This window comes from Vigna radiata, chromosome 4, assembly GCF_000741045.1.
Source record: "Vigna radiata var. radiata cultivar VC1973A chromosome 4, Vradiata_ver6, whole genome shotgun sequence".
Taxonomy (NCBI): domain Eukaryota; kingdom Viridiplantae; phylum Streptophyta; class Magnoliopsida; order Fabales; family Fabaceae; genus Vigna; species Vigna radiata.
The window spans coordinates 17,569,705-17,596,755 of NC_028354.1; the positions used below are offsets into that span (position 1 = coordinate 17,569,705).

At 31.9% G+C, this 27,051-nt stretch overlaps 3 protein-coding genes across 7 annotated transcripts; 1 reads left to right on the plus strand and 2 right to left on the minus strand.

Annotated features, from left to right (window-relative positions):
* Positions 1–1,959: 1,959 nt before the first annotated feature.
* On the minus strand, positions 1,960–8,700 carry LOC106759171 (polypyrimidine tract-binding protein homolog 1). 3 transcript variants are annotated; one of them, XM_014642196.2, is made up of 10 exons: positions 8,295–8,699; positions 7,098–7,307; positions 5,918–5,980; positions 5,761–5,834; positions 5,558–5,653; positions 4,379–4,436; positions 4,201–4,305; positions 4,032–4,113; positions 2,845–2,957; positions 1,960–2,611 (listed from the first exon to the last, which is right to left on the minus strand). In XM_014642196.2, the coding sequence occupies exons 1-10, from the start codon at positions 8,475–8,477 to the stop codon at positions 2,129–2,131; spliced, it is 1,467 nt and encodes a 488-aa protein (XP_014497682.1). In that variant the 5' UTR covers positions 8,478–8,699; the 3' UTR covers positions 1,960–2,128. The 3 variants fall into 3 exon arrangements, 2 of the variants coding, with proteins under 2 accessions (XP_014497682.1, XP_014497683.1); XM_014642197.2 differs by having other exon boundaries at positions 2,468–2,611; positions 2,892–2,957; positions 8,295–8,700; XR_002667597.1 differs by having other exon boundaries at positions 2,469–2,611; positions 2,722–2,957; positions 8,295–8,700.
* A 4,591-nt stretch (positions 8,701–13,291) lies between these two features.
* Positions 13,292–19,266, plus strand: LOC106759225 (KH domain-containing protein At4g18375). Of its 3 annotated transcripts, XR_002667598.1 has the most exons (8): positions 13,292–13,979; positions 14,664–15,080; positions 15,169–15,426; positions 15,536–15,799; positions 15,892–15,962; positions 16,107–16,172; positions 16,802–18,569; positions 18,654–19,266. XR_002667598.1 is itself a non-coding variant. In XM_022780002.1 (7 exons), exons 1-6 carry the CDS (start codon positions 13,407–13,409, stop codon positions 16,150–16,152), a joined length of 1,629 nt encoding a protein of 542 aa, XP_022635723.1. In that variant the 5' UTR covers positions 13,292–13,406; the 3' UTR covers positions 16,153–16,172; positions 16,802–19,266. The 3 variants fall into 3 exon arrangements, 2 of the variants coding, with proteins under 2 accessions (XP_022635723.1, XP_014497779.1); XM_022780002.1 differs by having other exon boundaries at positions 16,802–19,266; XM_014642293.2 differs by lacking the exons at positions 16,802–18,569; positions 18,654–19,266 and adding an exon at positions 16,341–16,743.
* A 2,790-nt stretch (positions 19,267–22,056) lies between these two features.
* On the minus strand, positions 22,057–25,077 carry LOC106758961 (pentatricopeptide repeat-containing protein At5g15300). The gene has a single exon (XM_014641975.2). It carries the CDS (start codon positions 24,951–24,953, stop codon positions 23,394–23,396), a length of 1,560 nt encoding a protein of 519 aa, XP_014497461.1. The 5' UTR covers positions 24,954–25,077; the 3' UTR covers positions 22,057–23,393.
* Positions 25,078–27,051: the final 1,974 nt, after the last annotated feature.

Genomic DNA, 27,051 nt, shown 5'->3' on the forward strand with positions numbered 1-27,051 from the left:
TGAATTAGTTAAAACAATTAAAAAAAGAATTATTTTCATCCACTCAAATCATTTAAAATATTATATAATATAGTTCTAATTTTATTCTAATAATTTTTAAAAATTAGTTTATTATTGTAATAATTTAATTCAATTCATATATTTTATTCATCTTTGATTATGTTCCTATCGAATCAGAGTAAAAAGTTACAAAGCTTTGAATAATTAAGTGTCATTTGAGGCTAAAATTAACATAAACAGAGATTCCAATAGTAGTTATTTAATCTTAGTCTTTATCCCATAAACTTAATTCAAATCAAACCTGGTATTGTTATTGTACGAAATTGAAGTATATGAATAGTTAAGTTTTATTATAATAAGTGTCTTTTGAAACTAAAATCAATAAGAGCAAGAAACACATGCTTCATATATTATTTTCAATATACAATAAGACTCCATGTGATAAGAATGACTGCAATCAATGTCTTGATATCCTAAACTTAATTTGTAGGGACGTTTTATCTTCATTGCCAACAATATGAAGTAAATGAATGGTTAAGCCTTAATATTATAATTCTTTTTCAAAAGATATTTTATCAGAATATTTTATATTTTATATATATATAAATTCATATCTATTTCTTATTTTATTCTATGTGAGACTATGCTTGTATTATAACATAAACTTATAAGCTTAGTGGAAGCTATTTGACAGCAGTATTAATGTTATTAAATATAATTTTGCAGTTAAATTAGTAAAATACGAGATCTAACGTTGTCATAGCAGTTGCTTTCAGAAGTGTCTTCAGCAAAGGGTGCAAACTACGCGTACGATACTATCTATGTCAATACAGCGTAGAGAAGAATCTGATAAGCAATGGGTCAGTTTTGCTTTGTTGCAGAGATGGATGGTGTTACTAGGAGAGAGAGAAAGTGCACTGTGGAGTAGTCCCTCTCTGCATTTAAAACCATTATTTAAAGACAATGACAGTGTACCATCATAATGGAACATGACCCATAATCAAAACATGACCTTGTCACGTACCTTCTTCTACACCTTCGACTCGCACATGCCTATGTGTTCTGTTCTGTTCTCTTCTGTTATGTTGTTATGCATTACATTCTCTTTTTGCAACTTTTCGCTTCCTTTTTATTTGGGTACAATCAATCGCATTATTATCGTACCAAACTTTCCTTGTTTGAGCAAAATTGTGTTCATAAAGTACTGCATTTGGATCTTGGAACTAAAAAGTATATAATTGAAAGAATTATATTTCTGATGATCGATCCAAAAATTACAGTCTTGTTGTGAATTCATTATAAAGATCAATGGCAAATACACGTGTATAGTGTTGATTAAGTATCTGAGTAATTACAAAAGGTCCTGAAATCTAATTAATCAGTAAATGCAGAAGAAAAAAAAGTGCTTCTATTAAAGAACACACAGGGCTTTTCATTTTTTTCTATATGAAGGACTTTAAAACTTGATATTTGTTGATTGCTTGTTAGTGTGTGTGCTGTTTCAGGCAACTTTAGGTTATATTTCAAATCATTGACAGCTAGACATTTTCCCGTTCTAAATTACAGAACTTTGATGGTTGCAGCATCTGGAAACTGATTGGTGGTAACTTTGACCTCACCGACCACAGCACAAAACATGGAATAACTTTATGTACATAAATTAGATTAATCTTTTTATAGTTTCCTTTTCTAAAAGAAGTTGACACGTTAGTCTAATCTATTCGGTTTTTTGAGAAGTGGGGAAAATATCCTTGCAAAACGCGAACAATGATTTTGCAGCATACAGGGCCCCCAATAAAATAAAAACCCCTTAGTTTCATCGATGGGACAAAACTGAATTGTCCAAAATCCACATGCATTTGATTTTTGTTAGTTCTAAGTTACCTTGAGCGGAGAAAAATATTTTAACACCTCCACTCCCAGTGAGTATTCAATGGAAGGCAAGAATTTCAAAAGAGGGTAAGAGATCAACTATTTCGGAGCTTTCTTTGCAAATAAAATTACATCATTCAAAAACAACGATGATGATGCCTGATGAAGTTTCCAAATTTATCATACTATCATTCTTCTTCCCCCCAAAACCATTTTCCTTTCATTCATGTGACAGTAAAACTGTAAAACTGGCTTTCTAAGCATAATAATGTTGACCAGGAGGTGAAGCACCATCAGGTCTTGCATTTGGTTGAGCCGCTTGGCTGGTCTGCATGATAGGTGAGGAACCAGGAGCGCCACTGGGCTGTAAATTTACATTGGGTGGAACCCCAGACTGAGAGATTCCCATTGGATTTGCATTATGACCAATGGGGCTGCTTTGTGCAAGAGGTGAGGAAGCTGCGGGCATGGCTGCTGCTGGAGCATAAGATGGCATTGGAGGAACGGTACCTGTTTGTACAGGAAAAGTACCAGGTGCAGATATGTAACTAGGTCTAACCGCCTGGAGGGATGGATCCCATGATGGCACTTGGCCACCAGGAACTTGAGTGTGATAAGCAGGACCATTGCCAGGGTACATGGGTGCAGCCTGTGGATTTTGCCAAGCTGTTGCAGAACCTTGGGCTGCAAGCAGGCTAGGATCTGGCACGGTATAGTCTCTACTTTTGTCACTGAAAGCCTACAAACAAAACGTATTACATAATATAACACTTAGAATTGGGATAATTATTCAACTGTCATCAACAAATTATTATAAAAGGTAGGTCAATCAAGTGTCAAGAAGCATACGTTTAAGAATCAAATCTCTTTCCGATCAAGTGTCCACATTGCTTCTAACGATATCTTTAATTTTCCCCCCTTTTTCATTTTTCCCACTCATGAACATTAACTCAAAAACACATATTTTTATACCTTTACATTGAGATCAGTATGACGAGAGTATGATAGATGAAGCTTACAATAGCCACCATCATATATGCAATGCCCCTCTAAAGCTTCTCTAGCAGCTGCTGCCGTAATTACATCTGCCAAAAAAATGTACACCCACAATCAAGACAAAAAAAAAAAAATGCTCATCATGATACAGGGGATGGGAGGGCTAGTATGTACTGCTACCCACCCACTTCCATTCCCTGAAATTACATTTAAACGTGTTGAATGTAACCTATGATGTGGACCCTAATCTGCAAGACTATGACACAAAAGTATGAGTGAAAAAAAAATTATCAAAACAATCCAATATTATATGAAAAAAATGAAAAAGAACAACGGGTGCATAAGAAATCTTCAGATAGCAAAATAATACTAGAGAAGGAGGCTCAATAAGTGACCAGTTTATTTTGTGTCATTAACTGAAGTTCTTCTAAAGTAACATGAGCGCGTGCATCTTATCTAAAAACCCTAAAGTACCATAATTAATGTCTACCTATTAGTAACAAACATTATCCACATTCAACATTGGGTGGGGAAAATGAAAGCATTGATTAATGAAATAATAACAATAAAGAATGAGATATATAATAGAATTAAAACAAACAGTCAAACCTCAGGTGCATAAACACTGTATTCCTATTCCAAGGACTCTAATGTTCCCTTACCCAAAATCCACCACAGGCAAAGAAACCTCTCATTTATGCGGAAGCAGGTGTATAAATTTTAATATTTTACATACATACATACATACATACACACACACACACACATATATATATATATATATATGGGATTTGCTAATTTACACAAAGACTTTTTTAGTTGGTATATTTTAGTAGAGTGTATCAAGTTTTAGGTTACGAAAAAGTCTTTGTTAAAAAAAAAAACTAACGATATATTCAATGGTATTTTAATAATTTTAAAATTTAATTTAAAATAAAAAAAAAAGTATTTATTTGTCTTATGATTGGTCCACGTGTAAATGTAAATGGATAGTTATTACCTTTTATTATATATTTTTTAAAAGGTAATTTTTTTTAAAATAAAAAATAAAATAAAAGGTGTATATATATATATATATATATATATATATATATATATATATATATATATATATATATATCACAATGTACTAGTGCAAGGAGTAAAAGTTGCATGAGTAATACCAGGGTACTGAATTAGTGCCTGAGTTTGACCATTCTTTTCAAATATAGCAATTTTCTGGACAGTTCCAAATGCAGAGAAGACCTGTAGAGATTACCCAATGATGTTTAGACTGTAGAGTATAAATCACTTAAGAATTTGGAAGTTTTACAGAAAAGCACAAAATCTTACAGTATGAAGGACATCAACAGTAACAGCATACTGCATATTTTCAATGGAAGCCAAAAGCACATTGCTTTCAGGTTCTTTCCTCTTCCCATCTGGGCCTATAGCCGTCTGAAGAATATATGTTTGTCAGAGCATACAATAGTAAAAGCAGAATGTATTAAAGCATAACACAACAAATCACCTGTACTGTCCCTTCAATAGCAGTATAGTTAACGGGAAGCATAGGATTTGTGTAGTCCCTGAAATGTCATGAAGAAAATAATACTCGTTATTGACAGGAAGACTAGTAAGAAAATAGAAAATAGAAATTTAGCTGTGCACATTGAGAAAAAGTTATGCTTGAATCAATGCTTTAGAAACCAAATGTCAAAATTAAACAAACATAGTAATCTCGCTAGAGTCTTGAGGCAAGGAACCACAACGTTTCACTGGCAAAATTTTAATCGACAATAGTGGTAAACAAGCCTGTTAAATTTATGTGATACTATCGTGTTAAATAGACTAATAGATGACACGCTAATTTCACAATACATGCTTATTGATTATTCATGTAACTATGACTCACTAACAATTTCTTGGAGTTTGAGTGTCACTATGTCAAATTGTTTTGACAGAAATGTTCACCTGAAACTGAAAATATTATGTAAAAAAATAAATTCAATCATAGCGGTCACAAGATTTGGCAATTACAAACTTTCATTTCTTAAATTCTTCCTGATATCTAGATTGTGAGCAGGATTAGGAAATAATAATTCAAATTTTGTGCCCCAAGACAAACAAAAAACAATGATTTCAGCTAATATACAGATATGTTTGAAAGTAACACCTCATAGCCAGTTGATCTCAGATGTAACAAAAAACCACTGTTTTTTCAACTGAAAAACTAAAATGACACAAGTAGAAGCTGCTTCCACAACTATAATTATGACCCAGAGACACATTGCAAACTTCAGGGTAGCCTCCAGAGCAAAGATGAAAAACAGATTAGATTGACGACAACCACAAATAATTAGTATTGAATTGTCAACACGATATAACAAAACCCACTAAAGAAAAAATTTGCCAACACATTTCAATAACATAAGAACAATGGTTTCAATAACATTGACAGTAAATGCATCAAACAGTTGGAAAATGATCAAGAAAATTACTAAGTGGTCATGGCAAGTCAACTGTATCCTGACTACCAAGCTTCGGTAAGCCCTAGAGGATAAAAGCACACGTATCAATTAGCAAAATAGAGAACACCACAAAAATAACATGCAATAGTTTTCACAATTAGCTTAAGTTCCTGAGCGGAAGACAGTGTTAAAACAACTAAACAATAATATATGATGATTGTCTTTACTTCAATCATTACCTGCTGCGATTTGATTGGAATTTGATATTCAGATCTTTATGTGCTGAGTATGAAATACGTAAATTACAAGAACCAACATGGGCTGGAAGTAGGTATCTACATACCAAAGCATAAGTGAATCAGCAAAATTATTACTTATCAAACTTTAGCCAAATCAAAGATGGGTTTGAAGAATAAGAAGAAAACACACAAACACTACTTGCCTTGGTATGCTTCTTCCATCCAGTGCATCCCTAGCAGCAGAAGCAGTTTCAGCATCAGTGAACTGAATCAGAGCCTGGCATGGCATTAAACATTGTCAACACTAGAATTGAATCGGGAAGGGACATTTTGAAGTAGAGCAAATGATAATTTACTAACCTGGAAACCTGCAGTCTTTTCAAATGTTGCGATTTTGTGAACAAAGCCAAAAGCAGAAAACACCTGAATAAAGAATAAAGAACTAGTTCATACACCATATTATTTTCACCTTAATCATTATTTGGTTATTCGTTAAATGGAAATGTTGGAAGATTATAGTTCAGCAGACAATCCAAAAAACCTTCAAAGATGTTACAATCAAGAGCAATGTCAGGAAGGAAAAATAAGCTCCAAACAAATAAGAAATAAGTGCAGAATGACACCTGTACTTATATGCGTGACGTTAGAAAGGTGTATGACGTACATGACAAATATTCCAAACTGTCTCCAACAAAAGTATCTAAATATGAGAGATCACCATCTGTGGTTCAACCGATTTCAGTAAAAATTGATATATGATTTAATCAGGATTCTGTCTAACTCTAAATAACAAGGGCAAAAGATAAAAGATCGTATTATTAAATGAAAAAAAAAAAAAAAAGATACTATATAGGAATAAAAGGTATTAAAACTTTCTGAACACTACTTCATGCGAAAACTTTGCCCTCCCAAAAAGGAAAAGAAAAAGATGCAACTGTGAGAATGAAAGATTTACATAAGACTTCAATGCTTCCCACTGGATAAAACAAAAGAAAATTAAGAAAAAATCAATTTAAACTATGTTTTTACATTTAAAACGATTATACGTAGTAAAAGGTCCTGCAATGATCCCACTGGACATACCTATTTTCTAAAGGTAGTGTGAACAGTGTCTCTGTTTTCAACAGGTTTTCAACTCCAAAACCTCGCCCATCAAATTCAACTATAAGGTTTTCCAAAGAAAAATAGTTTATCTCTATAGAAATGAAAGCACATTCAAAATACTCCTTCCACTTTTTTTTACATATTCCATTCCACATTATTTAAACATTTCAAACTTCCTAAATTGGAAAAAAATAATTACGTGATCCAGAAAGAGATACATTTCTGTAAGCTAACTAAACATGAAAAAAAAAAATTACATCCTTACGTTACTGTCTGAGTATTGTATTAGGAGTTTTCATGATGTTTACTTCAAGAATAAACTTTTTTTATTGGGATTGTGATTTTGTTTTCACATCGTCAAATCAAACAAGAATCTTGCAAAATCACACAAACACGAGTGAACTGGAGAAATGAAATAAAGTTCAGTCGCACTTACCAAATGGATAACATCAATGCTTACGTCCCCAGCTTCCACACCTTCAATAGTTACCAGCAAGACATTTCCAGGAATATCTCCAGGACTTTTGTTGTTGACAATTTCATGTCTATTAGAATACTGAATATAAACAGTTTTGCCACGAACCATAGCAGGTTCTGAAGATGAAGCATAATAGGAAACCATTGAAATGGCTTGATTTAGATCTACCTGGCATTTATACTTGAGAGTTCAGTAACCCAAGTAGGAATCATAAGAGAAAAAAAGGACCAGCTATCACAACGTAAGAAAACAAAATACATCCTTGACCACTCAGCAGTCATTTAAAATACTAATTAAGATTCAAGACAAACTAACAGATGAACAGAATCGAAAAAAAAAAAGAAGTTTATAGTCCAGACAATTTTATTAGATGAAAATCTTAATATTTATTTGCAATATAACATAGGTTCAGTCTAAACATTGGAAGGAAGCTTCTTTGAGAAGCTATCTCAAATAAAAGAGAATTGAACAGCCATAGTAGTGCATGGAGTTAATTCAAGCAACAAGACTTTTGGCTCCATCTAGATACATCATGGGTGTTCCAAGGCTATGAAGACAAATACCTCAACTATTAATCCTAACAAGCAGTACTATTTGGTCATCACTGGTATCCACAAAATCGACCTCTATGCTAAAAAACAGTATCATGAACATATTTTTTTCCTTTGTCATAAAAAATCTCTCCAAAATTTCATTCCTCACAAAAACCGTTAACATCTTAACTCTTTAAGACATTATTAATGGTTTACTTTTTATTAGCCATCCAAACTTTTTGCCCAATTCACTATGATAGGACAGATTGGTCAAATTTATGCATGGACGACAGTGTATAAGTGGATGCAATTGCGAGTGTCATTACTAGGCTAATCGAAGCCGTGATTTTTTAAATGTACATTAATCAACACATTTATTTCAGAAGTAAAACAAGTGAAAATGAGAGAAAAAATGGATATAAACGAGAGGCCTAATTCTGATATCCTCCTAAGCAAAAGAATGAAATAAAGCACGATAGCAAACAAAATTCGAGGATTCTAAAAGCCAGAAACAGCTACACGGAGCTGAAGTTCACACGAATCAACAAACGCATGGCTTAAAACCCTAAAATTAAGGAACTATTGAAAACGGTAAGAGGAGAAAGAGGGGAGAGAGAGTTACAAATTCAACAAAAGCCTGGTTGCGATTGGCGCCGACATTGCACTTGGTGTTGACGATCTTACCAAAGGGCTTGCAGAGCTCTTTGAGTTCCTCCTCGGAGCATTCCCAGGGGAGGTTGCGAAGGTGCAGAACCTTCGAGGGGGTCTGAGTGTATCGGAACTGGTGCTGGCTCGAGGTTGACATCGCTTCCAGATTCCGATGGTGGAATCGCGATCGATGCAAGATGCAATATGCAAGATGCAAGATGCGAGATGCGAGATGCGAGATGCGAGATGCGAGATGGTTGGTTAGGGTGAAATCGGAGCCACTCTTTAGCTTCGTCTGGTTTTGTAGAAAAGTGAGGATATTTTTCCTATCACAATATGTGAAGAATTATCTGGGCTTCGATTGTGATTGTGATTACGATGCCGTATTTAACCTCTTTAAATCAGACTTATTTAACTACAACCTTGTACAAAATCAAAGAAACGAAACTTTTTTTTCAAAGAAAAAATTTAAAACAAAATAATTAATGTATTATTCATTCATGAGAAATCTATAAAACATTACATGGATAGGTTGATGTCACTCTTTCATCTTACATTATCTTTACGATATGTAATACATTTGATATCAAATAATTAAAATAAACTTCTTTCAGAAAATATCCTCTAAGATATTATATATAATATATGTTAAATTTCATTTCAAATTTTATTTTATATATTAACAATTTTGTATTTTGACTTCAAAATTGTTAGGAAGGATATTATGTTTCTGAATACATGTCTAATCAATTTTTCAGTTGTTTTTTTCTTTCTTATATTATTTGTTATTTTATAGTATAATTTTTTTCTTTGTCATGTTTTCTACTAATAGTCATACTTTCAATATTTCTCTAACAATTTACCTTAATGTTAAATTTATTACAAATATGGTCATGTTGTTATTGATTATTAGCAACTATTCAATCAAGGTTTTCAACCTCTCATGCAAGTTCATAATACTGAGATTTTGTCTTCCAATACTAATATATGTGACCAATTATTATATCATTCATTTTTTATTCCTTGTTGTATCTCAATAATGGTCAAACTTGTGACCATTCAAGTTGTTTTGCTTTTGTTGTCTTAAACAAATAGTCACTGCATAACTTGACGTAAATAAAACTTGACGTAAATAATGATTTCTTAAATAATGATCTTAATGAACTTGTATATATGCATTAATACTGGACTTATCTTTTTCTTCCAAACAAGTCTGTCCTATCTATAGTCTAAAACAAGCACATCTTGTTTTAGTATAACAAGCTCGTGAGTACTTTGGTTCGATTAGACTTTAAATTTGACATCTCTTATCCCTTTTTTGTTTATGAATATCATTCATACTACTTGCTTTTATGTTTGTTTTTATAAACATTGATGATATTTTAATTACAAGTTCTTCACCCTGTAGTCATAAAATCCCTTATCTCCACTCTCAATCAAACCTTCATGCTTAAAGAACTTGGCAAGCTACGATACTTACTCAGCATTAAAGCCACTAGAAATTTAATTGCTCTCTTCTTCTCACTCAAACTTAATATGTTCAACAACTCTTATAAAAGGCTAATTGTCATCAAATTATGGATGCCCTTCAATATTTAATTTTCACTCATCATGACATCACGTATGTTGTTAACAAAGTCTTACAATATATGCATAATTATCAACTTCATCACTAGAAGGCAGTTTAAAAGGATGCTAACTTATATTGTTGGTACTAGTTATTATGGTTTCACTAACATTGATCGGGAGTCGATGATCTTAATCAACCACTTGCTACTACATATATCTTGGTGATAATAGTCTCTTGGTTGTTGAAAATGCAACACATTGTATCCAAAAGCAACATCAAGGCTGAGTCCAAAAGCATTGTTTATCTTTACTTCATGAGCTCACTGCTCGATCTTCTATTTCAATAATGTACTATGATAATCTTTTTTTTTTGTTATTCTTATCGCTAATCTTGTAATGCTCTTAAAAAACAAACATTTTTCTCTTAATGTTCACTGTACTCATGATCTTGTTCAAAAACGTCATCTTCTCATTCATCGTATTCTAATTTGTATCTAAATCGCTGATGCATTTACCAAACCAACATTTGACTATTTGTTTATGCTTTTCAAGAATAAACTAAGTGATTTTTCCTTACAATCCTCACCCCCACCTGGAGTTTAAGGAGACGTGTTAGGAAGTTTGGTATGTTTTTGTTACACGCATACCTATTCTCATTTATATCATCTTTTCGTTAATAAACCCTTTTTTTCATTCTATATTTTTTTCCTTGTTTGTTGTTCAAAAAAAAAAAAGCACAAATAAAATATATACTTATATCTCACATAGATTATCAATGTTATTTTTAAATATTTTTTTTGATAATTTATTATAATTAATGAAACTAAATATTATTGAAAAATGTCAATATATATATATATATAAATAAAAGTTTCTTTATTTTATTTATTTATATTTTATTATGATAAATATTTCAAATTTGAAATAGATTTCTCGAGTAAAATATTGATATATTTTTCTATTTCTATATATTGGATCATCTCGACCACATAAAAAATTACTTTGATTTTGAATGAGGGTTAAATATGTTTTTGGGTTCTTAAATTTAAGTAAAAATTGGAATTAGTATCTCTTCAAAACTTTATTTGACGTTTCATACCTATTTCTCAACTAAAGGTAAAAAAAATGTGTCTATCATGAAATATTTTTTAAATGTTAAATAAACTTAAAAGAATGAATCCAAACAGTTTTAAAGATAAAAGTCTAAAGTAGTCCAAAATTTTAAAGATGAATTAATTTCAATTTCCACTTAAAGTTAAAAGAACCAAAATCATATTCAACCCAATTATTTTAATTTGACTCAAATATTTTATAGTATGAAAATAATAAAAATATATTTTTAACTCTATAATCTTTTGATGAAAATAATTATGTACTCATTATTTTTAGTGTTTCGTAGAAATATTGTTAGAAATGTAATTTTAAGAAACTAAACACCATGGTTAAGAAATTAACATAGAAAACTAAAAAATACATTTTAAAGGAGAGAATTATTATTTACTCCATGTCTCAAAAGTATAAGACATTTGTAATCATTTTATATTTATCAGGTAATTAGTTGATAATATTAAATTTATCTATAATTGAAATATTTTATAAAATTATTTTAAATAGTTAATTAACAGATAATAATAGCAATGTATTTTTAATTTTTTTAAATTAAATATTTCATTATTCAATGTTAGCATGAAAAATAAAACAGTAATTTATAAAACTTAGTATTTTCATGCTAAAATAATTAAAAACATAAAAAGGCAACTAATGCCAAAAATAATAAAAATTAGTCTAAAAAAATTATTTATATTTAAAATTGGAAAGAGTAAATTTGGATATCATTTATTGAAAATTAAAATAACATTTTTTTTTGTTTTTTAACATAATTGTAACAACTAACATTTATTATTTATTATTTAATTAATGTTTTTTTTGTCTTAAAATGAATTTAATTTGGTTTAAAAATTATAAAAACTCATGTTTTAAAAATAAATAATTTAGTTGAGTTTGATTTTAATTTTTTTAAGATTTATTTTTTGTTTTATTCAACGTTATTTTTTTAATATTTTTTAATTGAGTTTATTTTATTAACTGAGATAAGTAATTATTATATTGTGATCAAATATATTTTTTTTATAAACGTATTGGTTAATAAGGAACTATTTCTGTCATCTAGATAATCACAACAATAATCCCTTGACATTTGTAGAAGTAGCATCAATGTCATTTATTGTTTTACATTAATGTAATATTATTTTATACTGATTTTAAAATCTTACGTTTTTTAAGTAAGCATAAATAAGAAGATAGAATAACAACTCAGAAAAATATTAAATGACAAATACTTATAATTAAGGATATACAAAAATTTTAAATATTTAATAATTTAATTGAAAATATTGAAAAATAATTAAGAAAAAAATGAATTTGATGGTAAATGTTTCATATTAATTTACTCACAAGAATGACAAAATCTATATCTTCTAGTACATTAACATTGCTTAGTGATTAAACTGTATTATAATGATAAAAAAAAATATGAAAATTTTTGGTGCTTTTGGGCCAAGGCTACAAAATATAAGCGGGCTGGACTGGCAACAACATGTTAAGCCCACGTTGATGAGATGAAGTGTTTTACACATTAAAATGGACATTAAATATAATCAATTAAATAAAATAACACCTAAAATAGAACCTATTTATCATATATGAATAAATCAGTAACAAAATCACGAACCAAATAAACTCCTAGTTACCTAGAAAGAGAGATTAATCTACTTAGAGATATATATTTTAATTTTTTTAGAAATTAATATTAATCTTTTTATTATTTAAATTAAACATTCTATTAATCAGTAGACTCAATCACACACATGTTTTTCATCTTCTTTAACAAATTTTGAATTCTGAGATTTTTTTTCAGCCACCTTCTGATCATTCATTATATTTTTTTTTATGTCGGTTAATAATCCCAAAACAACAATAACAGTGAAAATATTTCTTGTTATAATATATATTTTATATATATTCTTTTTTTGGCGTCAGATGGTAAAAAATACACATATAATTTGTTACGATAAGATTCTCTTGTTATAAAATTTAGATTTTCACATTAAGTAATATAAAATGAGACTTTTAGGAGATAGGAAATTGCAAAAAATAATTTATTATTGATCTAGATTTTTTTACCTCGTAATAATGCAAAATCCTCCATGGATATTTTAACGTTTTAAATAACAATATTTATCTTATAAATTGGATTTTTTATTAAAAATTTAATCTAACATAAAAAATAAAATATATGACGAAAAATAAAAATATTTAAAGTATATACATAATAAATAAAAAATAAATAAATAGGGGAATCAATTGAAGGTGTCAAAGAATCTATGATATAAAATATAAAAGGAGTCTGAAACAAATCTCGAACCCTAGCGCGCACGACCACTCTTCGTTTTCTCTCTATCTCAATAAACCGTACGTAACCGTAGGCGATAGCACAACACAGTCCCCACTCTCTGCGATGACCGGTCAACGTAGTTCTTACGGCAAGCGCTCCCACTCTCACTCCGATTCCGACGCCGGTTCCAAGAACAAGCGCCGGAACCCTGCCGCCGATGATTCGTCTCTTATCACACCCGAGGACACCGTCTTCCGCTACCTCTGCCCCGTCCGCAAGATCGGCAGCGTTATAGGCCGCGGCGGTGACATCGTCAAGCAGCTACGCGCCGACACCAGGGCCAAGATCCGCATCGGTGACGCGCTCCCCGGTTGCGACGAGCGCGTCGTTACTATCCACAGTTCCTCCGAGGAGACCAACAGAATTGACGACACTGGTGATCATGTTTCGCCTGCTCAGGACGCGCTGTTTCGGGTTCACCAGCGCGTGATAGCTGAGGACGCACGTGACGACGAGGATGAGGAGAGGAACCATGTCACTGCGAAGCTTCTCGTGCCATCCGATCAGATCGGATGCGTGATCGGAAAAGGTGGCCAGATTGTGCAGAATATCCGGAGTGAAACCGGCGCGCAGATTCGGATCCTTAAAGATGATCGATTGCCTCCCTGTGCGTTGAGTTCTGATGAACTTGTTCAGGTGAATTTGTTAATTCCTTGGTTTATTTTTTACCTGAGTAAAAATAACCTTGATTTTTTTGTTTATATTGGAATTTGGTAAGCGAGAAGTTGAGAAATTTTAAGTCTGTACGACTGATACTGTATGTTGAAGGTTTGATAAGACGAGTGGAGAGACGATTGGACGGTCAGCTAGATTTAATTTCCAAATAGGAATGCCATTTAACTTAATACAATTGAAAAAGTCTGCTGGGAAGGTTGTAAATTGCTGTCGCGGTTCCGATGCTATCCTTTACATTGTACAAATATCTTTTGGCGAAAATCTCAGTTACAGCTTTTTAAAACTTTGTCTGCAACCAATCATGATTTGTCAAGATATATTTTGGCTGCAATGTCAATTTTTAATTTTTCTTTCTGTGACTACATTGATATCACAATTGCATCCGTGTCATTTTGTCCATAATTTCTGCAAAGTTAAGGATCACAGTAAATGATTGCAATTGCAATTTAAACTTGGTTAGGAAATCTGCTGTAAAGCTGGATCAGCTGATAACAGAAAGTTAGGTTACCTAACTCTTGGAGTATTTTGCACAGTATATAGGGCTTTACAAGAATACTATGATCCGTGCATGCACATTGAATTGAAAATTTCGCTTAGAAATGTTCTGGAATGATTTAAGCTGATTTATTTGCTATCAAAGTGCAGATTTCGGGTGAGGGAGCGGTTGTGAAGAAGGCTTTGTTTCAAATTGCAGCTCAGATCCGTGATAATCCTTCACGGTCTCAGCATCTGCTTGCTTCTGCAGTTCCTGGTGGGTATGCAGCTGGTGGTCCTGGTGCAGGGGCTCCCATTGTTGGAGTGGCTCCTTTTGTGGGTGCTTATGGAGGATATAAAGGTGATGCTAGTGACTGGTCACGGTCTCTGTATCCTGCCCAAAGGGATGAAGCGTCTATGAGAGAATTTACTGTACGGTTTGTTTGTCCCACTGGCAACATTGGTGGTGTGATAGGAAAAGGTGGTGCCATAATAAATCAAATCAGGCAGGATTCCGGGGCTACCATCAAAGTTGATAGTTCAGTGACGGAAGGAGATGACTGTTTGATAATCATTTCGACTAAAGAGGTGAGATATAGATATTATCAAGTGTGGTATGGAACTATGAATACTTGATTTTTGCAGTTATGATGGTTTTTGAATTGTGATAATGCAGTTCTTTGAGGATTCTTTCTCTCCAACAATAGAAGCTGCTGTGCGATTGCTGCCCCGCTGCAGCGAGAAAGTGGAGAGAGATTCAGGGATTGTTTCTTTCACCACCCGTCTTCTTGTGCCAACCTCAAGAATTGGTTGCCTTATTGGTAAAGGAGGGACAATTGTAACTGAAATGAGAAGGCTTACAAAAGCGAACATTCGCATCCTTTCAAAGGAAAATCTTCCAAAAATTGCATCTGATGATGATGAAATGGTGCAGGTAAGGGCATTATTGTTAATTTGACTAGTAATATTTTTTTCTGTGTGGTCAAAAGTTGCAAGGCCCTATAATTCTGACTGTCGTTTCTTTTTATTTTTCTTTTGGCTAGATTTCAGGAGACCTTGATGTTGCGAAGGATGCTCTTGTGCAGGCACTCACACGGCTGAGGGCAAATCTTTTTGATAAGGAGCGTGCTGTCTCAGGATTCCTTCCAGTGCTTCCATATCTTCCAACTTCTGTTGATGGATCAGATGGCTTGAATTATGACACTAGAGATGGTAAACGACATGGACGTGGTGCATATTCTGGTGGTTATGGAGGTTCAAGTGATTTGGCATCTGGTGATGGTTATGGAAGCTATGGAAGTTCACAGGTTATTTTTTACATACTTATACGTGAAATTTATTGTGAATTAGCTTTTCCAGTTCTTTTATTTCTTAATTTGTTGATTTTATATATGTGTAGCTTGGTGGTAGTGGTGGTGGTGCTTATGGAGCTTATGGAAGTTATTCTTTGGGACGGTCTAGTGGCTATGGGTAACTAATTAAGTTCTTTTATGTTCCTCGTATCATTATTATGTTAAAGTCTTCCCCGGTCCATGTTGAGTGAAAACTACTCTCACTGATTAATATTCAGTGTTTCTAAACTCATCAATACTGATATTAAGCATCTATTGTCAGGTCTACTCAGAATGGTTCTTCTCGGAGGAGAAACCATGCTTACTAAAACTTGATGGGTCCCTGCAGGTATATTACAGCTTTCATTATATTTTGTTTTTTATCTGGCAAGTTCTTATAATATAGGTCATTCACATTAGTATGTAACAGATTGATATCTTAACCTGACCAGTGTACCATTTAGAATTCTGATGCTCTTATTTTCCCTTTGTTGCCTCTCCCTTCCCATCCAAACAGCTGTGTCCTGTGAAGCCTGATGCCTACTGCCTAAACCGGAAGACCAGATGAACCAAGGTTTCACAAACTCATGGCCCACCTTGACACCTCTACCTAGAGGACCAAACATGTGAAGACTAGTGAAACTGGCCAAGTCCATTTTACCTTATTTCACAAGCTTGATAACTAATGCTACCCCAAGAACCTATATATAGCTGGCTTGCCTTTTCAGCTGCTTTTCAATTCGTGTTCAGTTATCTTTAGATTTAAAGCACCTTGTAGCTATCATCCGTTGACAGTTGTATACCTATATTGTTAATTTGTTATATTATTGGGTTTTGTTTTCCTGATAGTTCACTATCACTTGCACTATGCACTTTTGTAGTTATTTGAATTAAATTTATGTTGATTCCTGGTTAAAGTTGACCCTGGTGTTTATGCATCAAAATTTGGTAGAGCTTGTGTCTGTCTGTCTATTGCAGGTATCAATATCTTCCTGACATAAGCAAGAGGCTGTGCCGCAATTTTTGACTTTGATAATTCATATTTATGGAATTAGTTCAGTACTTCAGATATGATGAATTAGAGGTATGATATCTGTTTATATATGAAGTTGATTGTAGCATTGAAGCTTAGTGCTTTCTTGGCTAAGGTAATGTGCATTTGGAGTTATGCAAAATCTTTCACGATTGAGAAATAGATTAATATCTTGTTTGTTATCTTTTCTCCGCAAGGCCAATATAGTACATGGCTAGTCGTTGTTGTAATTTCTAGTTCCTGTCAAAATTTCGGCTTAATTGTAATTCTTTTGCGCGGAGAAGTTATTGCCTCGACTTTCTTGGGGTTTTCCTACCAAAACCAGTTTATTTGATGTGTAGCCCTTTATAGAGTATTTACACAAGTATTTAGTCTGTCTTATGATTCTATTCAGAGACGTGTCTTCTTTTCTGAGGGTAGAGGTTCCAGTTGGTGTCAATTGAAAAACTATGTACCACAATGGGACGGATTTGAAACATTTGCCCCCCCTTTGTCATTATTTTTTTATGTCAGCAAAAAACAGAACATGTTTTACCTCTTAGGCATTTGCTATTCTCCACTCGTCACATAATAGATGATAGACCTTCAACAAAAGAAACATAGTTTTTTGGATCTTTAAAGTAGGCTTTATGTGATTATGATCGAGTAATATTGCTATATAGTCATGGTTGGGATCGTGGGATTCGAACTGTTTACATGTGAAATCTGTATTCAGAATTGAGAATTGAAATTTATCCTGAATCAGAAAATTAACGATTAACTGATTAAAATTATTGTAAATATAAATAACTAATCCGAAATATAACCGAGATTTAGTATTTTTGAAAAATAACTATTTTTTTCCTATTTCTACCATTTTTCATCATTGACAAAAATATATTAAATGGTAAAATTATGGTATCATATTTTAGGGAGGCTTATTTTAAACGTTGATGTCAGATGAGAAAGAAAATATTACTGATGTATGTTTTTTAGTAATTTATCTTACAATCCATGCTTGTCTTTAGTTTTACTTTCCAACCTAAGCATAAATTGAACCTAAGAAAGCGTTTTTATTGTGAAGTAGAAAATAAATTAAAACCATTAAGATAGGAAGTAAGCAAAATGCTAGCTTGCAAGTGTACAATTTTGGAACTCACTAAATGGTTACTTGAGATCGTTAATTTATTGGTGAAAGTTTGGTTCATACTAGATGGATTATGGTTAGCCATATATATGTTGCGTACAGAACGATTGACTACTTTCTGAAGGATATTTGGTATTGAATTTAGAAAATTGAAGGTGGAAAAACAATTCTGAAGGCCAATTTAGGCATTTAAATTGTCTTACAGCCTGTGGAAAACGCAGGCTATTTTGGTGCATTTGAAGTGAGTGTTTGAAGTTTTTGCCCTAAAACGTTGTTTTAGAGGCCTAACACAGCGTTGCTAAAATGTTGTCGTATATTAGCGCACCATATGTAGGCAAATGTGCTAGTTCATGTCTGCACCTGAACTAGTGCTCCAATTGGACTAGGTTTTTCTCTATTTTCTGTATTTGTTTAGTGTGGTATAGAAATTTAGCTGTAAATCAATGTACAGGAGGCGTGGAGGATCTTATTTTTAATTGTAGAGATGTTTAGCTTGTATTTTGTTTAGGCAGTTGGATAAAAATGGACGAATCAAAGGCTAACATGTCATTTTGATGATCCTCGTGGGAAATTGAAATGGAATTGTGGTATGTATAGTTTTTCTTTCCAACCCTTAATTCTCTGGAACTTAATTGAATCAGCGGAATCACTTATGCTACTCATTTTGTCAGGTCATTTCAACTATGGAACAGGTAAGCCTGGCTTATGGTTATATACAATGCACGGTCGTGCCAGCAGCAAATGTGCTTTTCTGTGAGTTGAGAATTCACAAGCCTTAAAAGATATGAATTTTCTAAATCCTGTGATATTTTAGATTTTGATGGTTATGGTTTGCTTTGAAAAATTAGTATAGAGAAAATCTGATTCCCCTCATATTACCGAAGCTTGAAATATAGCTTTAGCATCTTTATGATTCTTGTTAAACGAATTGGCAAATCAGTGTATGAAAAAAGGTGTCTGTAAAGAATTAGTTAGATAGGATCTTTTTGAACATTTATCATTTTTTATTAGCAGATGTGATGGTTTACCTAAACGAGGCTGATGGAAAAAAGATGATTGCAAGGGCTTGACACGATGTTGTTTGAACCATTCTTCTGCGATACCTTACATTCATCACTGCAAGTAACACGACTTAGAATTATATCTGTTGCATCTTAAATTGAATCAAAATAATTCAACACAAGATTGGAGTAGAAAGAAATAAGGGAATGAAGAAAAGAAAAGTAAGTGATATGTAAAGTGAAAATATCAATTGTTTGGTGAAGAAACAATTTTTATTTTTTATTTAATATTTTTTCCTAATTTTTTTGCTTGTCATGTTACGGGAATGGATTTAGTGGTTTTTTTTTCATGAAAAGTCACTTAATTTTGTTTAATTTTTAATTTAGATTTAAAAAAATCACTTAATTTTAAAATTGAAAAATAAAATATAAAAGTTCATCAATTATTTAAAACAAAACTAACTTACCCTAATTTTGGGGAATTAGCAGGAAATATGTGTCCGACCTTAAGAGAGATATTTCTGAGGAACGAATTCTTACAAAGAATTGTCCCCACTTTTACGACAATTGATGCTCTTAAATTGTTGTCAGACTCTCTTTCAAATAATTATTGAAGCTAAATGTTAAACTTTTGCACTTCAACTTCTACCAAGCATCTGGTTAATCCACAGCACCATGCTTTCTTCACATTAATAAGATGTTCTGAATTTCAAAATGGATTTGAGAAAGTGAACATGATTTTTTAGATTAAGAGAGAAAAAAAAGAATTTCATATAAATTTTTTTAAAATTAGTAAGTGACGCCGTAAGCTTGATAAATTTAAAAAATATTTTAATTAACAAAAAATATTATTATTATTATTATTTTACTCTTTTTTATTAGGTTTAAACCTTTTTTTTCCTTTCATGTTCAGTTTAGTCTTCATTTTTAAAAATGTCAACCTTTAATCCCTATGATATGAAAAATGTATTAAATTAGTTTTATTCGTTAACAAATCACAAGTTTTTCATTAAGTGATTTGTTGTTTATAACACCTTTAACAAATCACAAAATATTGGATAGCTAGGTATGAAAACTTGTGATTTATTGTTCATTAAGTGTTCTCATGAGGACTGATTTGATACATTTTTTATATCATAGGGACTAAAAGTTAACATTTTTAAAAGCGGGGACTAAACTGAACATCAGAATTTAACTTAGGGACCAAAAAAGGGTTTAAACCTTTTTATTATTATTACTATTATTTTGATTATATGTATATTATTATTGTTATTAATTTTATTGTTATATGTATCATATTAAGCTTTATGTTAAGGTTTCTTACACATGAGTTTCTTCTCCTAAACGTGGAATAGCTGAGCCAATATATGGAAAAAGAAGGATAATTTTAAATCTTGACAGATTTATAGAAAGAAAGGAATGCGATAGCTAGAAATGCATCCGCATAAACAGTACTTATGCGGAAAAAAAGATGCTTAAAAACGTGAAATGGGCAATGTAATATTACTTATAAGGTGTGTTTCTCTGGTAGCGAAATGCAGTAAATTGTTCCACCCAACTCAGAAGTAGGGAGCTAGTTAGAGAGAATGGTCAAAAGCTGCTACTTCCCTTAAATGAGCTTTAATAAGAGATCTGAGAAACTAGCTACTCAGACATTGCTGATGGAGATGCATCTAATAAAGTTTGTGTTTATTGGCTTTTTCACCCATGCAAAGTCACATCCACCACTAACATTACCCTCCTTTTTCAAAAGGACAGTTTTTTGCTGTCCCCAATGCATTATGCAGTAATGCATTAATGCTTTCCTCTGACTAACACCATAACCAATTTCTCTATATAACAACAACTAACCACAAACCAACTCCATTCGTCCACTTCCTGTCAACCAAACCCTTCAACCCCAATTGCCTTCTTTTCCACCTTTTCCTTTCATCTTACTTCAGAATGTTGTCTTCCCCATTCGGGAAAAAAAGGTCTCTTTTTTATTGGCCACACTAAATTCTGGGAGAGTTTTGAGGCATTTAAGGTTTCATCTAAATTGTCTTGCATGTGGGAATGAGGTCTTGTAGTGCAGCCAAGGATGACTTGCCGTTAAGCTTGTTTTGGCATTCTTATGAAAACCTACTTCTTCATCTTCCCATGCTAACTAGTTAACCGGCAAGTCAACTATGGCTACGCTGAGGCCTCCTTCTCCCATGTCAGATATATTTGATGAACATTTTCAATATATGGTCAGCTGCTTTCTTTGAGCCAGACAGATAAAATAATGCAGAGATCTAGGTCAAGAGTAAGTCATGTAACTTTTTCAACACATTTTCGTTAATTAATTAATTAATTAATTTACTCTTCTTTCTCATTTCCAGACGTAGTTCTGTCTGATGCATGCACTATACTTGATACTTTTTCTTTGGTGGACTCACGTGCAGTTGAAAGAATAATCATATGATTTGAAGAACTCTTTGATGAAACTGCAAATATTTATTTCTAATGAGGTTGATATGCATTTCATTGTTTTCATTATGTTGTTTGTAACATTGTTCCAAGTGGTGGTTGGTTATTAAATTTGTTTTTGATAATTATATTTGTTTGACAGTGTATCAAAATTAGACTGATAATATAATTAAATACTTAGATTAAAAACACTCGATCTATTATTTTTTGTATTTCTATTTTATTACAAATTATCACATTTATATTTTTATTTTGTAATAATATTTTGTTTCTGATACATTGTCAATGCAAACAATTTTAATCAAGAATATACCACTTTAAAATAATTTTTGAAGTATGTAGCACAGAAGTTAACAATGTATCATATATATATATATATATATATATATATATATATATATATATATATATATATATATATATATATCAATGTAACTTTTTATACTGTTAATGCATACATATTTTAATTCATTCTTATAATATTTATATAAAAAAAAAAAACAAGTTTGAAGTACAGAATTTAAAAATACAATTATTATCTCGAAAGGCTAAATAGTTTAGTGAGTAAGATGGCTACACAAAAAAATATACAGTACATTCATCCTTATGAACTTGAAAGTCAAAAGAAGAGAAAAGTTATCAAAATACTGAACATAGAATAGAAAGATCCAGAGGATTTAAAATTTCCGAAGACGAAAGTTTCCAATCGTGGGAATCGGTGGAGTTAATTTAAAATTTGAATATGGAAAATAGAACAAGTACAGTAGTTACTCCACTTTAAGAATTGGCTTTAGCAAAATTTTCCAGCATGAAACGAAAAAATCTATATTAGTATGTCGAAAAAATCTATATTAGTATGTAATGGGTAAAGGGTACCAGAACACTCATAGATCAAGGCATATTGTGAAAAAAAAATGATATTTAGATGTTGGAAATTTAAGTATTAGATTAAATAAAGAAGAAAAATAAGCATTATATGGAGATTGTGTTAATGTGTTATGTGGATTAAACTCATGTTTTATTTGCATTGTATTTCTTTTGTAAATTTTCCTCGAATGATTTATCAACAATATCTCGAAAGTTTATTGGTAACCGACTGAGATGAATTCCTCTATCAAAAATATTTTTAACAAAGAGAAAGACAAGTATGTACTATTATGAAGAACAACGACTCAAGGATACTAGTAATTGAAAGTACTCTTAATCCTTTATGTGAACTAGGCTTATTTCTCATATCTTCCGTATGAATCCCTCTCAAAAGACCCATTGCGTGATGTGTTGTCAATTGAAGGCATAAGTTCTGAGTAATCGATTAGTTTTTCTTCATCACTTACATCTGGAAGTTGGCCTCTCAACCTAGATAGCAACTATTCAACTTTTGTTTTTCTAAAAGCAACTATTTAGCATTGTTAGTGCATTGATGGATTTGAAGAGCATATGCCTATAGAATACATGTTGTCCTCCAACTCCAGGCACATCAAATATTCTCCACTCACCGCTCTGGTCCCTTCTCATTTGTGTTTTACCAACTCCACTTCTCCATGAACTATGCAAGCTCTAAGCAAAGTTCATCCAAGTTCCAGTAACTGCAATATGGACAATCCTCATCCAGGCTATGAATTAAAATCTTGAGATATGTACAACTTTGTGATGGAATCGTTTCATTCTCAATGACTTGAAACATTGCAGGCACAAATATCTTAACAGACCCAAAGATCAAATGTAACTCCACCCAATTATGTTCAGTCCGCAGAAACAAATTGATCTTTGTATGAATATGCTAAAACCAGTTTCGTCCTGCAGTTGTGAAGTTTCACTTTACGGTTATCAGTGTCACAGTGTGGAGTTGAACGTGGATCAATCTTAGATCCACCTACTACTTGGTGTCTTACCAAAGTGAATAAAAGATATTTCAATAATTGATCAACATTCATGTTACCACACAATACTTGACGATCATCAACTGTGTGTCTCAACAAAGCTAGAGCCGCGATTTTTGGTCACACCATTGTCGTCCATCAGCTTCCTTATCTTCTCAGCACCATTCCATTCACCTTGTGAAGCATATACATTTGACAACAACACATAGTCCCCACTTTGATTCCCTCTCATTCTGAGCAGCTGCTCATTTGCTTGTTTTGCCAAATCCACGTCTCCATGAACTTTGCAAGCTCCAAGCAAACTCCTCCAAATAATTGCATTTGGTTCAATTTTCATGCAAGCTATGAAATCAAACGCTTCCTTCAAAAGTCCAGCACGTCCCAGCATGTCCACCACGCACCCACAATGTCTAATGTTTGGCTCAATCTTGTACTTACTTCTCATAAGATGAAAATAACGATTACCCTCATCAACATTCCCGACATGACTACAAGCTGCCAAAACACCAACAAAAGTGATCTCATCTGGACAAACCTTGGTACTCTGCATTTCCCTAAACAGACCAAGTGATTCCTCAGCATGGCCATGAAAGGCCAACCCACTAATGACCGTGTTCCACGAGACCACATCTTTATCTCTTATCAACCGAAACACATGAATTGCTTTCCTAATATTTCCACACTTGGCATACATATCAACAAGAGCATTTCCCAACAACGTGCTAAACTTTCCCTTACTCATTTCCATGATCTTGGTGTGCACCTTCTCGCCACTCTCTAAATCCCCCAAATCAGTACAAGCACACACCAAGCTCAACATTGTTACTTCATCGGGACACTCCCCAACTGTACACATCTCATCAAACAACTCCAACGCCTCCCGGTTCAAACCACGAAGCACATAACCACCGATCATCGTATTCCAACTAACAACATCCCTCAAAGGAGATTCATCAAAAAGTTTTCTAGCACACTTCATCTCACCATGCTTTGTGTAGGCTGTGATCATCACATTCCATGACACCAAATCTCTATTGGGCATTTCATCAAACAGTTTCCGTGCAACACTCAAATCCCCTCTTTGGGCATACCCAGCAATGAGTGCAGACCAAGCAACCACATCCCTCTTATCCGAATCATCAAAAATCTCAGTAGCAATCTTCAAGTCTCCACATTTAGCATGGAAAAACAAAAGGGTGTTCCTCACAACCACATTTGAACCAAACCCAAGCCTCAATACCCTACCATGAACAGCGGAACCAGTTTTGACCCAGACGAGCTTGGTGCAAGCCTTGAGAACAAATGGGAATGTGAACTTATCAGGCTTAACGGAACGCTGGTCCATCTGGGCATACAGTGCCACCGCGTGCAAGGGATCACGGCTCTGAGAAGAGCCTCTGATGATGGTGTTCCACATGAAGGTGTCTGGTTGGGGAATTTGAGCGAACATTTGGAGTGCGTATTGTGTCACAGCGGCATTAGCCGTGGGGCCGACCATTGACATGGCTGCGGCGAGGACGAGTTTTCGGAGGAATCCAACGTTGGAAGTAAAACCATTAACGATCATTAAGGCGCGAATTTGTTTGAGTGTTCCAACGTTGGAAACAGCAATGATGGTGCCTGTTCTTTTCCTTATCATGCTTCCAAACTAAGGTCTCTTCACAAGAAAGTTTAATTTTGGCACTGTGTTTGTTAAAAGCTGCATGAATATGAACATCGAGACTCAGCTTTTGTGAAACTAACATACAAAGATAATTAATCCAAACATGGCTTATGTTTCAGTTTAAATTTTACTTTAAGAAGAGATATTTTTAAAGAAGTTTAATTTTAAAAAAATTAATCAAATGAGATGTCTTATATAAGTTAATTTAAACGTCTGTTGTGAGAGATTGAAATAAGTTATTTTTTTTTATTAAATTGAAAAAAAAAATTATGATTGGATTGAATTTAATTAAAGTTTGTTGTCAGAGATTGAAAATACAACTTTTCAGAATAAGAATTGGGAATAATGAGAAGAGAAAATTTTATTTAATGGTCAAATCCTATCTAATAATATCCATATTATACATATTTATTCAATATAAATATTTTATTTCACAAAATGCAAAAAACAGTGTAGTATTTAATTTTAACTTTTCTTTTACATTCTTAGTTCATAGTATCATAAATAATTTTATTATTCATCATTTGTTTTTAGTTTAATAGCATAACATTAATGTAATTCGTAATATTATCAAATCCTTATAAATTTGACGCTTTTATTTATTTCTGAAACTAATGACAAATGTGAGAAAGTCAAGAGCAAAGTAAAACATAAAAACGAAAAATGTACCTAAATATTTAAGAAATAAGTAAGTCACAGAAAACAAGATAAATTAATAATCACATTAATCAAAATAACCAAATATAATGATAATAATAATCTATTATATGAACAGTTAAAACAAAATAAAAATAATATAACTTTTACTTTACATGAAGATTTAAAACTAATTCGTCGAATTAACACTAATTCATTTTAAATATATTCTTTATATAGTTAGATGAAAGTACAGACTCACGAAATATCATAAGTTCCACCAAGTGTTCATGGAATTTTAGTTCAGTTTGATTTCTTAGAGTACTTTAGGAAGATAAGAAACTTTAAACAGCTGCATTCATCATTACATGAGAGAATAATAAAATTATTTTTTATAAATAGATTTTAAATCTAATTCAATTTCATAATATTAATTATAAAAAATTCATTTATTTATGTATATAGTTGCCACTACCAATTTATATATATTATCCTTCTACGAGGAATATGCATATGCATGCTTAGGTTTGATGCATGTTTGTTTTATTTTTTGAGGAACATTATCTTTCTCTTAAAGCAACTTTAGTTTGGAATTAATTTAATTTTATTTGAATAAGAATGAGTGGTGTGTTTATTTGTTAGGTTTATCTTCTTGTGAACGACATAAAGGATCTTTTAAGTATCGTTAATTTGTTTCTTTTCCAACACAGATCATTTTTTAGACATTTTAACCTTTATTTTAATTAGGTTATAATTGTATAGAATGAAATTTGTAGGATGATTAGACATATATTCAATTTAAATATCGATGCTTTGATAATTTATTTGATATATAGTAGACTTATATTTGATGTGTTGGTAGAATCTCGTATCATATAAGTATGTAATTATAATTATAATTATATATATATATATATATATATATATATATATATATATAAGATCTTATTATTTTATAATTATATAATTATCCTATTAGAATTATTAGTAAAAACTTATTGTTATATATAAATATGTAAATGAAGTTTTTTTATTACATTAGATAAATCTCATGATTACATAAATGTAAAATTATTTTATAAGAATCCATGATTATATATATATATATATATATATATATATATATATATATATATATATATATAAAGATTATAGTTATATAATCTCATAAGTATACAGTTGTTATTAAATTATATAATTGACAAGTGTAAATTTGTTGGTAGCCCTTTTCAAATAGTGTATAATAAAATCTTATTATTACATCAATATAAATAAGATAAAAAAAAGAGTATTTTTATAAAAATAAGAGTAATGAAAACTTGAAATATTTTTAATATTGTTTGATAATTTTTTATTGTCATGTTTCGATAACTTTTTTTTTGGTAAATATAAAATTCAAGAACATTAAAACTGTGGCTATAGAATTTCATTATTATAA